This window comes from Gorilla gorilla, chromosome 3 (assembly GCF_029281585.2).
Source record: "Gorilla gorilla gorilla isolate KB3781 chromosome 3, NHGRI_mGorGor1-v2.1_pri, whole genome shotgun sequence".
Lineage (NCBI taxonomy): Eukaryota > Metazoa > Chordata > Mammalia > Primates > Hominidae > Gorilla > Gorilla gorilla.
Genome location: NC_073227.2, coordinates 107,440,483 through 107,456,793, shown reverse-complemented (window position 1 = coordinate 107,456,793; position 16,311 = coordinate 107,440,483). Strand labels below are relative to the sequence as shown.

The 16,311-nt window shown below is 39.8% G+C and overlaps 1 protein-coding gene across 7 annotated transcripts in view; it reads right to left on the bottom strand.

The window, feature by feature from the left end:
- Nucleotides 1-1,116: 1,116 nt before the first annotated feature.
- The window catches only part of AFF1 (ALF transcription elongation factor 1), a 204,555-nt gene continuing 189,360 nt past the window's right edge, over nt 1,117-16,311 (bottom strand). For 6 of the 7 annotated variants that reach the window (XM_004039081.5, XM_019025474.4, XM_055384613.2 and 3 more), the window contains 8 exons: nt 15,815-16,052; nt 15,032-15,123; nt 14,431-14,491; nt 10,935-11,071; nt 10,285-10,356; nt 9,741-9,878; nt 7,457-7,680; nt 1,117-6,571 (listed from right to left, as the gene is read on the bottom strand). In XM_004039081.5, the coding sequence (XP_004039129.4) occupies nt 6,450-6,571; nt 7,457-7,680; nt 9,741-9,878; nt 10,285-10,356; nt 10,935-11,071; nt 14,431-14,491; nt 15,032-15,123; nt 15,815-16,052 (1,084 nt within the window). In that variant the 3' untranslated portion in view covers nt 1,117-6,449. Of the gene's footprint in view, nt 6,572-7,456; nt 7,681-9,740; nt 9,879-10,284; nt 10,357-10,934; nt 11,072-14,430; nt 14,492-15,031; nt 15,124-15,814; nt 16,053-16,311 lie in introns of those variants that run through there. The other variant, XM_055384615.2, reaches the window with a different exon arrangement.

Genomic DNA, 16,311 nt, shown 5'->3' with positions numbered 1-16,311 from the left:
GAAACATCCTTTATAATATCCCCAGATTAGAAACAATTAACAAGGAGGTTAAATTGGCACAATCATACCTGGACTACTAAGTTATACAAGATATGACATGGAAAATTTTGGTGAAAAAGGTTAAACACCCAGAAGAGACTTGACGACTGAGACCCGTTTTTCAAGCCCTAGTTCAAATTAGATTCTTTTCCCTGTAGTTTTTCTCAATCAGATCTAAAACACTCCCTTTCCCCACACTTGCTATTGCATGCACCTTGTACAACAGTTATTGTTGACTTTTCAACTTTACTATAAATTTACAGGGGTTGGGTCCATGTTTGTTCACTAGAACTAGTACAAGTGGAGATGTTTGTTCACTAGAACTAGTACAAGTGGAGACTGATCTAACGTTTGGAAGGACAAAAAATTAAAAAGGAAGAGGAAGGCAGTGAGTGTTCCGGCTGGAGGGTCAGCAGCTGGGATATGGCAGTGCAGTAAGGGGAGGAAATGAAATAGCCACTGGTTTCTGATTACATAATGCCACACACCATGCTAAGCAATCTCAATGCATCATCTAATGTGATCCTTGCAATCTTACTGGGTGGATACCATTTCAACAGTTGTACAAGAGAAATGCAGAGGTTAATTTGACCAAGGGTCACATAATTAGCAAACCAGAAAATCAGATTCAAACACAAGGAAGTCAGATTTCAGCACCTAGGTCCTTTCCCATTTCATGAAATCACAAAGAGTATTTTTTCTTTAACGGTGGCAAAGGGTGAAAAGGCCAGATAACCTTTAGATTCCTTTCAATACCAACGTTCTACAAACCTGTCTACCCAGCAAATTTGGAAATAGGCAAATTTGGTCACTACTACACCCTCCAGTTGATGTTGGGATAAGAAGCCACACTGGTGATGTTAGGCCAATTTGTGTCCGATTATGATCTTAGCGAGATCAACTGAACAGAAGGATAAGCTGCCTTCTGAACACAGTTCTTTCTCCATTCCAGCAATAAATATTGCGAATAAGGACACATTGCTCACATGAAACTCCTTGGCTATAGATGGCAATTTCACATAATGGTATTAGGAATTACTGTATTCAGGTAAAGAGAAAGCATGGATTCAACCCCAATGATTTCTCGAAATTTTTATTAATTTTTTTGTTTTTTTACAGCTTGATCCTCTTATGAAAAGGAAAGAATTTAAAGATGAACAATTACATTTTTGTTTAAACAGCAATTAATCCTCATTACAGGGAACAAAAGATCTGTGGCACATTGTCTTTGGAAAGATCTTTTGCAGATTTTTCTTCTAAAAAAAACTATAATTCTCTCACAGATCACATATTCTTTCAAACGACTATACAAGGCAGCTAAATTTTATTCACAAAGCCCCAAGTTGCAGTTCCGTTGCTGAAGTAGGTAAAATACATGGAGTTCCCCTTAATTTGTGTTGCACATCTTCCCATTGAGAGCATCACTGCTTCCCTACCCTATGTACAAAATCATTGTGTTGATGATAGCTGGCACGTTATTCCAGAGTAATTAAAGAAAAACTTATTAAACATAGGCCAGTGATTTTCATTTATCAACTGGAAAATTTACTCCTTTTTAAAACAATTTTAATAATACCAAGATTTGACTTTCCTCCAAAGTTATAAGAAAGCAAAAAATATATAATATAATATAATATAATATATAATGGTAATAAATAAAAAAAAGGCAACCCTGCTCAGGTATCATCCAAAACATGATCACATTCAGAAAAAAAAAAATTAAAACAAGATTTGGGACATATGCGTGCGTACATACACACATACACACACACACACACACACACACACAACCCCAACATGAACAGTGTATACTTGATATCTGAGGGGGATATGCAGTAATTTTAACAATACATGTCGATGGCCTGAACAAAGGTGAATACTGCCTGTGTTAAGCATTGCTTAAAAAATCTACTTTTAAGCAAAGCAAGTTGTCTTCCTTAGGTCAGCCACTGCCTGGTCCGACCATTGCAGCTTGGCCAGCCTCACTATGAGTGGTCTTATTCCCTTGTCCTCTCCAGGCCGATATACTAATATATAGGCTCACAAGGAGCTGTAGGGTTTCCCTCCTGCCCTCTTAGGTAGAGAAGTATAGGCACTTCTCTACCCAGTACAGTGCCTGTTGATCTTTGACGTTCAGTGGAACAGAATATAATGTCATTTCCTCCTGACAGTAAGAAATTTATAGCCACCTAAAGAAAAGCAGTAGTTGGTATTTGTCAACTCACCATAATTAAGAACTGAAGAACATGGTCAGTGCTCACAATTCATGAAGAGATGAACACTCCAAGTCACCGAGAAACCAACACAACTGGATTGCATATTTGAGGTTCACATGTTGGCAATACCACTTGCAGTGTTTGAAGGAAAACCCCCAACAAGATGCTATTTTGCCATTACACCTCCTTCCAATAGAATGACACAAAATAAAGGCACAGGAAAATACCTTACATCCATTAATCCTAAGTGGGACCCAAAACAAAAGAGACAACTGGCTCAAGAACAGGAGGGGAAAAAAGGTACTGCCATAATTGATCCTAGCATCCCTTCATGGCTGCAATGCATAACTCTCACTTTTCAGTGAGAAAAATCTATACTCTTGTGTTTCTAAAGAAAGCACAAAATATTCTTGCAAGATTTAAATACTGCTACTCAGTGGCAAAGAATGTAAACAGATGAAATGGCAAAGTTTTAAAAGTTTTTTTTGTAGTGTTTGGGAAAATAAAGAATCTGTGGTAGGAAGCAAGTAGGTTTAAGTACAAGAAAACAAAACAAAACAAAACAAAAAAACCCAAAAGCCCAGCCTCAAGCCTCAACCTACTTTAAGATGCACAAATACAACTCAAACTTCATAAAGCAGAGGAGTAAAAGGTGCAAGAGCCATGTAGCATCCCTGAAGCCATGGCGAAACAAACACAGTGGTATTTAAAAACTGGGTTCACTCAAAGGCACAATTCAATCAACCTCTTTTTCTCTGTTTAAGTGTATGTATTTATATCCCTTTGTACATCAGAGATAACAGTTTTGTTAATTGTAGAGGACACAATGGCTTTCTTCTTGCTTCTAAAAATTACTGAAGATGAATCATAATAAAACAGTAAGCTCCTGATGCTAGTAACATTAATGTGTAAGATACCAAACAAGGCAAGTTTTCAGCCAGAAAGGGGTAGGGGGTTTTAGCTTTCTAAACATCCTGAGACCTGAAATTAAAGGATACAGGACAAGGGAGATAAGTGCAGTCCAATCTGTCTAAGGGAAATAGCTACATATTTTGGTCAAAACAGATAATATGAAGGTCTTTTTGTTACAAAATATTAGATACTTTTCCCATTCAGTATTGTAATCAAATCATAATATCAGACAGTCAAATTCTCCTCCTATTGTGATTCTATTTCTGATAAATGCTTGCTGGGCCCTCCCACTCCTCACCACTACTAGGTGGCCAATGTTTTCACAATCCGAACAGTATAATTTGATAAATTTTAGTAAAGTGTTTTTTCATTATTTAGCAGGGCTCTTAAATTCAATAATTCACAGAAAGGACAGAAACATTAAACACTTTAAAAAATAAAACAGTGTTCTTCCATTTCCTACTAAAGACACACACACACACACACACACACACCTTGTAGTGCCAAAGGCAAGATTTACACTCTATTTTCACTCCTTAAGATGCTTTGCATTTGTCTTACTCTGAAGTGTGTACTATTATTGTTATAAGAACTTTGCATATTCTAAGGCTTAATTTTATAATCTAGCCCTTTCAAATGATCTACCTCAGTACAGATTTTGCCTTTGGGAATTGTAAGCATGCAGTGAAAAAGTGCAAATCATTTTAAAAATCCTTTAGACTTCTATATACAACTGTAACAGCAAAAAGACCGTATGAACATTAAGGATTCATCAGCCACTACCTTTCACATACTCTATTAAAAAGGTTACCATTAGTTACTCTCCTTTAGGTACAATGCAATAAGGATCAGAAATATCCAATGACCAAAGTAGTACAAATTGATCTATGCACATTTGTTACTTTTTCAAGGGACAAATAAAATCTTTATATCAAGTTCAGGGAAAAAAAAAAAAAACGCACAAAGAGTAAGGCCACTGAAAAAGCAATCTGTTTTAGAGCTGGCTGAGAAATCTACCTGGAAATGTCTTCAGTCAAGGGAGCACTGTGGCTTGCCAACAGAACACGCACATGCTCTGGCACAATCTGCATAGAACCTGCCATAAAGAACACAACCCTTCACAATTGACAGGTGGCTTGTTCTAGGGAATGATAGGACAAAAGGGGAGGGGATGGCTAAGGGAGTAAGGAAAAAAGAAAGATGTTAAATAACATCTTCAGTATCGAAATAAAGCCTGATTCTGGTGCCTTGTCCTTTACATATAACAGATGGACACACAATGCTACAAACACACAAAACCTATTAGGCAATTACTGTTCATTTAACACAGGTTTTTAAAACTAGTAGTTTAAAAAGGACCAGGGCTTTGCTTTATAACATGAATAAATGAAACCGGTCATCAGGAATCACACATCAAGGTCTTATGCTCAGATATGACTACAGCTGTCATTCTCTGGCTTTCACCTAAACATGAGGGACCAGACCTCTGACTTAGTGACAACCAAAGAACAGTCTGGAGAAGAAACTGAAGGAACAGCCTCACACAGACCACTCACACTGTGAGAGATAAGCATCGCTCCCATCCCTCGACACATCCCTTTGTGATTTACAAACTACCAAGAGAGTTCCTGCATTCATCATAGGGATCTTAGATGTCTTCATTATAAATAAATATGGTTCTCCCTCCTCCACTAATAGGAAAATGTGAAACATGCTTGGTAGGAAACATGTAGAGGGGCAGAATGGGACAAAGGCAGAGAAAAAGTTATAGAGATGGCACTCCTCAATTGTAGTAAGTGTGCAAATTCTACTTCTAAAAGGGATAAAAAAGAATTGGCTTTTAAAAACACTGCACTCAAAGTAATGTTTCCAATAATAACCTTTAAAGTTTCAATGAGAAAGAAAAATCTGTGCTTATGGGCACATGGGATTTCTGATTGTGTTACTTCATTTTAGGTCATTCAAAATGGACTTGGTTTAATGCATACACTATGGCAATAACTTACGGAGGGCCACAGTTCCTCCTCAACCAAATCAAATCTAGCTGAGAACACTCGGGAGTGAAGGCATGTGGTGATGAGTTTTTCAAAAGTCTAATCAACCACCCCAAATCTCTACATCCTCTCAGGGAGTTAACTTCCCCTAGACAATCAAGGACTCTGAAAAGTCTAGTTTTGCTATAAATATAAAATATTTGTAGCAGAAAAATATAGCCTCTCTAAGAAGCAGTTTCATTTTTCTTGTTCACTGACGAAACTCTGAGTTGGTTGGACAACATGAGTTACCACATAACTGTAGACCACAGATCAGCACCTCAAATTCCAGCTCTACTTAAAACTTTAAAAGCACTTTAGCCATCTGGTCAGGTATAAATGTTGGTTCCCTTCTTCCCCAAGGTAGGAAATTCAGAATAGAGTCAACAGTGACTGCCCTGTTAGAGAGTCCCTTTCGCTGAAGCAGGGGTGGGAAATGGCAGGGGTAGGAAATGGCAGCGCCAAGTACTCCTGTGCAGACCTCGAGGTGGCACCCCATGTGCTGTGGCTCCTCCTCGCCGCTCCAACGTGGGCTGACTTTCAGCACAGTAATGAGAAGTCAGAGCTGGGGTCAATGTGCAGCGCTCTAGGCAATGGGGAGATGGGGGGCGGCAGGAGCGGGGGTTGCCTTCAATTTTATAAATTACAACAATACTTGGTATTATCAAGCCACTGTTCATTGGCAGAAAGTGGGGCACAGTGGAGTCCTTCATTACTTATGGTTTACAGATGGCCATTAGAAGTTATTAAACAAATATTTCTCCCAAAACTCAAAAGAAAAAAAAATCATCCACAAAACCCTTTACCAAAAGTCATTGTTAAAAAAAAAAAATTTCCTTCTGGGAATGGACTAGTGTGGCTACTGAGATGACATGAAATTCACTTTCAGAGTTGAAACTGTTTCTCCTCATTTCATTTGCAACTTGTATCCTGCTGGTTTAAAAAAAAAAACAGAAATGTTTCTAGACCATTCATACACCCATTTAAGCTACATTGCACTTCTGTCCTTTAGTTAGGAAGGGCAAGATCATCTCTGGGGCCAGCCTCCTCATCTCTGCTTCTGCATAACCATAGTGTCCAACCAATGATCACACCGTTGTTGAGAGTTTAAGTGGACAAATGTCCTGGCCATCTCGTGGTGCTTCTTTTTTAGAGTTTGGTGTCCTGATGAAACAAACGTCTGGACTGTTTTTGAGGCTTCCAATGTGCAAAAATAGTTCCCAAGGCATTGAATCAACCTGGGGCTCCATTAAGGTGTTTTGGTTAATTCTTGTAGCTGCTGAAAACCCTGTCGTGTATAGTGCACCAGGTCCACCAAACTGCTGTTGAGGGCCAAGGTGCACACATTTGTGCTGAGCCGAGCAAAGAATTCTGCAAAAAGAAAACAAAACAAAACAAAAACAAGTAAACACACAAGCACACACAAAAATTAAAATGGAAACAAAAATTTAAGGTTCCAGAAGGTACGTCCCCACAATATTCTGCACTTAATCACATCAAAAAAATCACAATCTACTGTAATTGCTTGCTAATTCTCCACTAGACTACAAACCAGGTTTGCTTTAGAGCTGAATCCATAATGCTTAGCACAATGGCTGGCACTTGGAAAACACCAAATTTATACCTTTGCCTCAAAGGATGCATTAATGAAAAAAAAAAAAGTTAAAAGCATTATCAGTTTGATAAGACAGATAAGGCCCTAAGAGGCTATGTCGAAAGTAAGTGGTTACAGCCAGCTGGCTCCAACTCTCCTGAACCTTGCATTTCTCCAAGGGTCTTCTTCCCCAAACAAGTCTCAATAATGTTTACTACGCTGTATCTCTCGTACTATAGCTACTATCTTTCTTAACATATACTAAAAACAAATAATCTCAGTATTTGGGTTATGCTACTTTGTATCTCCAATGTGCTGAGCCTAGGAACAGCCAGTGACTCCTCTTCTTCATTTGCCTTGCCTTTCAGCTAGCATTTCAGCTCAGGCTGAAATAATGACAGCAGAACTTCAGAAGGGGCAAGGTGCTAAAGCCACTTGTATTTTGGTTTTGCTAAGATCTAGCCACAGAAATTCAGCTCCATGCCACAGTGCTCAAGGAATAATTGCAACTAGGTTTTGAGGCAGAATAGAGAAAATATAATTAAAGTAAAACAGCTACACATCTCCTTTTCTCCAAGAAACTGAACTTAAAATATAAACCAATGTTTATTCCTCCCAATGCAAACACCCCAGTAATTACCACCACAAAGCCATTTATTTACCTTTATTCTTCCTTGTGAGGGCCTCGGCCTGTTCCCAAAGGTCAAAGGCAGTAAGAACATGGGATGTGATGGTGACATAGGAAGATGTCATATTCTGGATGGTGACTGGGGTGCTGATAGTGGCAGCCACCCCACTGCTCCCCACACTGCCAGCACTTGACTGGGACCCTACGGAGCTGGCAGGAGAAGGCATTGGGGAAAGAGGGGATGGTGTGCCTGTGCTTCTGGGAGGTGGAAGAGAAAAGATAACTGGTCAGTCAGTCACCAGTAGACCCCTGGATCACAGATTTACGTGTCTGGAACTACAGTCCAAGACACAAAGTTTCACTACACACCTGCCAAAATGATAACCACTGCTAAAGTCACTCCTACAAGGTCAACGAGACACCCTGCTGGGCTAATCTGTATTCCAAATATGCTTTCCCATGCCATTCGCATAGTCTACTTCCTCTGCCTGGAATCTCCTAGTAAGACAATACTTTATGTATGTAATGTATGCATATGTATGTATGTGTGTGCACCCACCTGTATTTCATCCTTTCATTCTCTCAGTAAACACTAACTGAGCACCTGCTCTGTACCATGCATTCTTTTAGACACTGTGGATACCCTGGATATATCCACAGCTTCCTTTCTGCCACCACTTGAACATCTCTCTTTTCTTACATTTATCTACTGTTTATTCCTTTTCCTGGGCCACAGCAGAAATAATGTCTCACTAATTTTTGCATTACTAGCACTTAGCACAATAGGTGCTAAAAGTAGGCTCCTGATAAATACTTGCTGAGCCAATGAATGAACTAATATTAAGTATCATGCATCAGAAGACTCTATCTCCTCTTTACTCCACTCTTGGCTGAATATCTGGACCTGCAAGTTAACATGTGACTCAATGTGGATTAAATAAAAAAGAGTTAATGAATATAAAATGGAAAGATGGTTCAGCGGCAGTAGCCTCATGATGTTACACCTGCCGTTTGGGCTGCACGGACCTAGCAGAATGTACATTTGCAAGGAGTAGAGTGAAAGCTCCATGAGGGCAGTGGTTCTTGTCTGCTGTATCCCCAGTACCTAAAACAAGGCTTGGTATGAAGAAGGTGCTCAGTATATACTGGATGGACAAATGATTGAAGGAGTTATGTAAATAATGTGATTGACAATCTATTAGCTTAGAATAATATCTCAATGCAGCAGCCATGAAAATCTTCAGAGGTAATATGAAGTTGCTTCTTAATCAGGACTTTCTTTTTTAAGAGAGGCCATATGGGAGTCTCTTCTTTTGAATGTGCTAGAAATAGGGCAGTCATGTAAGTGATATTCTTAAAATAGCAAAACTTATCAGAACTAGGAACTTCACAAGGAGTATGACCAAATTAAAAAATACTAGGCAAGGACTACAGGGAAGAAAATTCCAGCTTCATTTTAAAAACACTTGTACAAGGATTCTTTTTTTCTATTAACTTACAGCATACATGAACAATTTTAGTTCACAAAATGGGGAAAAGAATTTTGCTAAAGATAATCATTTTCATTCTTAGCATTACTGGTGTGGCATATGGCTCTGGAAATTTCTTGTTTACTGAAATGCCAAGAAGCTATGTCCATACATACAGAGAGAGAAAGGACTCTGGCTCTGGTTCTGTTGGCTCCGCCTCTTGTTTTGTGTTCTTAGGCTTATCTAAAGATCCTCAAAGCTCGGCCAGGTGCGGTGGCTCACGCCTGTGGCATCCCCGCACTTTGGGAGGCCAAGGCAGGCAGATCATTTGAGGTGACAAGTTCAATACCAATCTGGCCAGTGTGGTGAAACCCCATCTCTACTAAAAATACAAAAATTAGCTGGGCATGGTGGTGGCGCAGGCCTGTAATCCCAGCTACTCGGGAGGCTGAGGCAGGAGAATCGCTTGAACCTGGGAGGTGGAGGTTGCAGTGAGCCAAGATTGCAGCACTGCATTCCAGCCTGGGAGACAGAGCAAGACTCTGTCTCAAAAAACAAACAAACAAAGAAACAAACAAAAACCTCAAAGCTCAAAAATTTCAATTCTATATTCTTTGCAATTACTTTTTTATGTTTTCCAATCAGCAAAAACCTTGATTTATAACTATTTCTCAAAAAGGTAGAAATATGCTAATAATTTAAATTTAGGAGCAACCAGCAAACAGATGAAGCCAACAATTTTTGAAAAGGCAAAGTGACATATGTAAGCATACAAATGGTTGCAAAAGCAAGAAGTAAATAAAGAAATGACTCAGTTCTGGAAATTATTTATATTAGACTTAGAGTTACCTTGCAATGCATGGAGAAGGTGCCTGGGCGACTTTGGAAGAACTCTCGAAGTGTTTATTAAGAGTACGAGAATACTTTATTGCTATGTCTTTTTTACAACGAAACATCGCCATGTTCAAAATGGACTGGCAACGCATGCTATGAACAAAGACAGAAGTGAAACTGCACGTGACTATCATACTACAGAAAAGCAGCCATCTAACCTTTTATAGCCTAATGAACACACCAGGTTTTCCTCACCTGTGTGAGTTAGTATGTAAAGTATCTTACTGCTCTGTTCATACTATCCCAAAAGTAAATGCTGGTAGAAAACACAAGGATATAATTTATATCACAAGACCAAAGCATTTACCAAGCCATCAGAAAAATGGCAGCAGATACCATTTTGTAAGAATTACTATCAGTGAGGGATTAACCTTTTGACCAAAGTACTGACTTGCTTTTCATAATTTTCACATTAAGAAAACAAATTTCAAAATCTTTTTGTAACATCAACAGATGCAAAAACAAATTTAGTACTATTTAGACAAAGGAAAATACACACCATAAAACAGCAAATATTTTCTCTTGTGTTGGCGCTGTGGCATCTGAGAAGGATTTTAATGACATTATGAATCTATAGGAAAATATAAAAGTACATCAGGTTTTAAACAAAGGCAGACACAAATACAACTTATTATGCTTGTTTCCATTTTATATTGACTTTTCCTGAAGAAGAGATGAGAGCATCACAGGAAAAAAATTAAAAAACCCAAGGCTTTAGAGCAACAATCCAGGCCATTGAGAAAACTAGGTGAGTACACGTCTCTTGTGTGGCTTGTCTACCTCTTGAAACCAAGTAAAGTTGTGTCCTTACTGAGTCCCCTGTTGAAATGTAGGTAAGTAAACAAAGTAGAGGCTTAAACTGAGAGGAGAGGACACTTGATAAAAAAGCTAAACTGGAAAAACCAACCTCCCTGAAAGCTTTGGCACTTCTTGGCACACTTAGCAAAATGATGCAGTTGGACCCAGTTATTCTGTGCTAGCACTTCATCTAGAACGCAACTTCAGGACAAAAACTAGTTCTTAGACTAATAACTTTTTTAAGGCTCCTCTTTATTGAGCCATCTTCACACTAAGGTTCAAATGGATTAAAACAATAAAGGTGAGGAAAGAAAAGGACTTAAGAGGAAAGCACAATGACTCGGCACTTACTTAATGAGATCTACAGTTTCTGAGTAGACAGAGTAAGCTGACTTGGATGCCTGGCTTTCAGACTCTGTGGCAATTCCACACTCAATGAAGGACAAGACGGCTTCCAGGTACTTAAAAGCCTTTCCAACCTTGTCCGTCTGCAGGAGAAGAACGTGGTCATTGTTAGGCTGAAGACAAACCTTGATTTAGTTTCTCACCCACATTCTTTAGTGTGACTTTCCTCCACTGTCTTAGTTTAATTATGGCCAGGGAGAAGTGTGAGGATGAATGAACTAAAAATGATAACCAAAGCCTGTCAGCTGTGACCTGCTGAAAACTATTTTAGCAAAAATTCATTAGGAAAAAGAAAATGATCCTGTATTAAGACCATGCTCTCAAAGCCTTATGAAAGCACATATCCAAACTAAGGCAGTAAGTACACAGTCTCCTTGTTATCAGTGTCAAATTACTCATTCTATAACTTTCTTGAGAAACAGATTATTCCACATGTCTGGAGTAATGCAGACGCATATTTCTTTGTGCGTGCTGAAGTTTATTAAAAAGAAAACACTCATCATGGTTTATGAGCATGTTAGACATAATAGCCAACAATAATTGTTTTATGCATTTTACAGCCCAATAGATTAATCTCCTTTGACATCTGCTTTAGTGCACAAAGCCATCCCCCGAGGCCAACAGGGGTAACATTTCAGAGTCCCTTAAAGGGAATGTAGAACTATGAACAAAATCAGATATTGGTGGTCACCCTACACCCTGAATACACACTTTGTCACATAGCACGCTTCTAAGTGGCATATGGCAAGTGCAGCTGATGACAGTGTGATGCAACTGTCTTTCTCTCTACATGTGGCATATGTACTGCACATTGAGAGCAACTGATTAGCATTTGTAATTTCTGCTTTGTATCTGATATGTTCAAAAGGAAAGAATGAAAATAGGGGCCGGGCATGGTGGCTCACGCCTGTAATCCCAGCACTTTGGGAGGCCGAGGCGAGTGGATCACTTGAGGTCAGGAGTTTGAGACCAGCCTGGCCAACACGGCAAAATCCCATCTCTACTGAAAATATAAAAATTAGCCAGGTGTGGCAGCAGGCCTGTAATCCCAGCTACTTGGGAGGCTGAGGCAGGAGAATCGCTTGAATATGGGAGGCGGAGGTTACAGTGAGCCGAGATCATGCCACTGCACTCCAGCCTGGGTGACAGAGCAAGACTCTGGCTCAAAAAAAAAAAAAAAAGAAGAAAGAAAATAGTAAAGATGTAAGTGGAATACAAGGAGCTGGAGACACGTCGGCAATGAGAGCGGTATGGGCTGTCATGCTACTTAGGCATGCTGCTGCACTCTACACAGGGCGGAAACAACGCTTCTCCCAGTGAGCTGACAACAGAATGACTTTAGTGCATACGGTTCTCATGTTTTACCAGTAGCAGAATGAACTAGGCTGCTATACATATATACATGTAGTATACATGTATATTTCAGAATATTCAATTATTCTAGCATTTTTTATTTTAAAAGGTAACTTAATCAAAAAATACTTTTTCTAGAGAACCGAGGCTCAGATTAGTGACAGAACAAAAATCAAATGAGTATTCCCCAATTAATCAGCAGTATTTGGCATGACCGGTTTGCTTCACTGATGGAACTGAATTCTCCAAATATACTTATTCAACACCATCTCTTTCATGGGATTTCCAAAGTTAATATTGGCTTTAGGCTAGAAATAAACTAAACTACAATACTGTGTAGCAATTTGTCAATATCCATTTCCTTTAGATAAGTATATCATAAGGCCAATAATGTCCATATTTCTGTGATTCCATGTATCTCCTGAAACATTGTTAAAGTAGTTTCCCTCAGCACTCATCAGTTGAAGATAACGTAGAGAAGAAATACATCCCTTTCTACTCAGTTGGATAGGTAACTATTTGGAACACCAATTGCACATCTTTGAAACATTATGCTATTAAGGGAGAATATTATGGAGTGGGTGGCCATAGGGGCTTATTGTCCAAGCTGGCATATTTTAAGAGTGAAATGGGATATAATTATTTATCAAACTGGGATGAAACAGGCATAAACCAGGACTGTCCTGGCACACTGGGATGTACAGTCACCTTAGGTAAGGAGAAAGAATGTATGCATATGAATAGATTAAAAACAAAGTTCCTTAGAGTATGAATATTACTCCTTTGAATAACGAGAAATCTAGTACTGAAAGTATCCAATGTCAAGATAAGTTTTAGATAACTGGCTGACAGTGCAAAATATTTTACTCTTTCCAAAACTCCAAAGATTCATACAGTTCCAGTAATAACCTTGGAAAAATGGAAGCTGCTGAAACCATTGCTTGGCACAATCTCAGATTCTTAATTGACTTAGGTCACCCTGGTACAGCACAGTTTTAGGAACAGGGCTAGAGAGGCTTGTCTTTGACTATCTTACAGAATTGAGCATGGTAAGGAATCAACATTTTGCCTAATGCAAGGGTATCTGATGAAAGGGTCTCAGAAGAGATACAGGTCTGCAGATTAGGGTTGAAGAGCACCAGGCCAGGATCTTGCGGGCCGGGCCACCATGAATCAATCTGATTCAGACCCCTGTGGGTGTCTGAAATGTGTAGTTAGGTTTGCATGTGAACCAAAAAAGGCAACTCATGCCCTTCCTCTGTGTACCAAAGTTCAACATATGGCTTTCCAGGGAGGTTTTTGCATTTTTGCATTTGTGGGGATTTAGGTTTAGGAACTCACTACATAAGCAAAAGCCCCAGAGTCTTGGATACCTAAATATGACAAAGGGCAAACATTATCTCATTATTGCAGTAGTGATGTAAAAGCATAATTATGTACACAATTAACTACAAAACCACCACCTTTTAGAAAGTCCAAAAGTCAATAAGTAAAGATAATTCATGTTTTTAAAGCATGTTTACCAACAGTATAATCATTACCTTCATCTTAAAATCTCATCTAATAGCCTAGCTCAACTCTTCCTTCAGGTCAGCCTCTGAAGGCTTTAAGATAATTTTGGAATGTAAACAGGCTTCCTGCCTTGTGAAATGTTTTAGAGGGAACACACGTTGACTGAGTTTCAACAGCAGGACTCATTTTTCACATCCAAAGAATTGATGCAGTGGAATAAAAAGGCACCTATGCATTAAATCACCAGCAGGTAGATTAACTTTGACTTACTTAGATACAAAACTTGTGACTAGGTCCTTTGTATATCTGCCCATGATCAGACTGAATCAATGGAGCCAAAGAAAATAACACCACCAAGAACCACCTACCCCTTAATCATTAAGGTCCTGATTTTGCTGCGTGCATATGTTGTGGCCAATGGTAGGGCCCATACACTCCTTTCTCCTGCACCTGCTGCACCCCCTCCTTCCACCGCACATACGCTGAGTGATATGGAATACGGCAGAATGGAGACTACCAAAAATTTTTTTTACTATCAGAAAACATTCTACCAAAGAGATAAAGGACCAATACTAACCATTAACTCTGCTTTCTGCTTCATCTTTTTTGCCTCCCTCATGTGAAGGTCTGCTTGTTGTCTGAAAAAGAGGAAAAACCAGGGACAGGTCATATGAGCCAAAAATTACTAGACCAGGGCAAGATAACTTAAGACCAAGAGTGAAAAAGGATGGGAGGACAGCAAGGGGAGGAGAGAGGGTAAACAAAGGAGAAGTGGAAATAAGGAGGGGAGGAGGAAATGGAGGAAGAAAGAGCAAGAAGTGGCTGGGTGCAGTGGCTCACGCCTGTAATCCCAGCACTTGGGGAGGCTGAGGCAGGCGGATCATTTGAGGTCAGGAGTTCGAGACCAGCCTGACCAACATGATGAAACCCGTCTCTACTAAAAATACAAAAAAAGTCAGCCAGGCATGATGGCTCATGCCTGTAGTCCCAACTACTTGGGAGGCTAAGGCAGGAGAATCACTTGAACCCGGGAGGTGGAGGTTGCAGTGAGCCAAGATCATGCCACTATACTCCAGCCTGGGTGACAGAGTGAGACTCTATCTTGGGGGGGGGGGGGGGGGGGGGGGAGAGACAAAACAAAACAAAACAGAGGAAGAAGAAATCATCTGAAGTCTTACTTGTCAAACTTCACTTGAGGCTTCCCTGGTTTAGAGTTACCATTTGGCAAAGAAGGCACTGGAAAAGGATTTGCAGTATCTCCGGAAGAACCCTTCAAAAAAAAAAATCAATATACAGATTACACTCTAACATTTAAGACCACTGTCCTAAAAGTACCATTCCTCTTAAATAGCCCAAAATAGTAGTTTCAAAAAAGAGTAAATCAAACAATGCACAATCTACCCTGGCTAAACACTTCCTCAGCTACAGATTCAACTGAAGCGGTGGTTCTGATTGTACTGGGGACTCAAAAAGCCTAGAATGTCCAAGAGATCAGAGAACTCACAAAGCCACACATAACACTTTCTCTTAGTCAATCCAAACACACCACCCCACTCCACCCAGATTAACAGGAAGAGAGGAACTTTTATTTGAGAAAGTGGATCATTTTTTCCCCATTATAACCAAGAATGAAAGTATCTGAGATCAAATATTCAAAGCAGGACTACACAGGGTAACTATTTCTTACTGTAAAACACCCTATCAAAAACTAGCACAAAAATCTATTTTGATTTTTCACCTCTGAAATCACTGTAAGAAGCATAAATCGACACCTAAATCTTTGTGTATTATTAACTACCTTTTACTCTCCCTCCAAAAAGTAGCATTTTAAACACAAACAGTTGCCTCATTAAAAGCAATGGACAGTTCTGAAGTGCCATCATTAGCAACTTGTCTTCTTTGGGAACGTAAAGGTACAGCAATGCATCCCATCTTACAGAGTGACCGCCGCCCCTGCTCACCTTGTGCTCCGAGGAGCTTCTGGAGCCCTTCCCGTCTACTCTTTTCTGCTTGGGAATGGAAGAGTCTTTGTGGTTGCTCTTGGTACTGCTGGCACTTTTGGGAGGGTCCTGGCCACAGGTGTCTGCTTCCCGCCTTGACCTCTTAAGTGCAGGCTTGGCTGGCTTCTGGGAGGATGAGGACACGGGTGGCGGGGGGAGCATTTCCTTCTTTGAGGACTGTGAGGAGGGCCTGGAGGGCCTGGAGTGAAACATCACGTAAAACTAAGAGGAGGCAAAGTACGCATCAAGCGGCTTCGTTGTTTAGTTACAAACTGGCTGCTGGCACAAAAGAGTAGGGTATCACAAAGCATGAAACTGTGTAAACAGGCCAAATTTCAGGGACTTTTTGAGGCATTTCAAAAATCTAGCCCTACCCATTAGTGCTAAATGAAGCTGTACAGTTTCTAAGCTTGCAGAGTCTGCCAGTGGTCCTGACTTTCCCCAACCATTCCGAACGC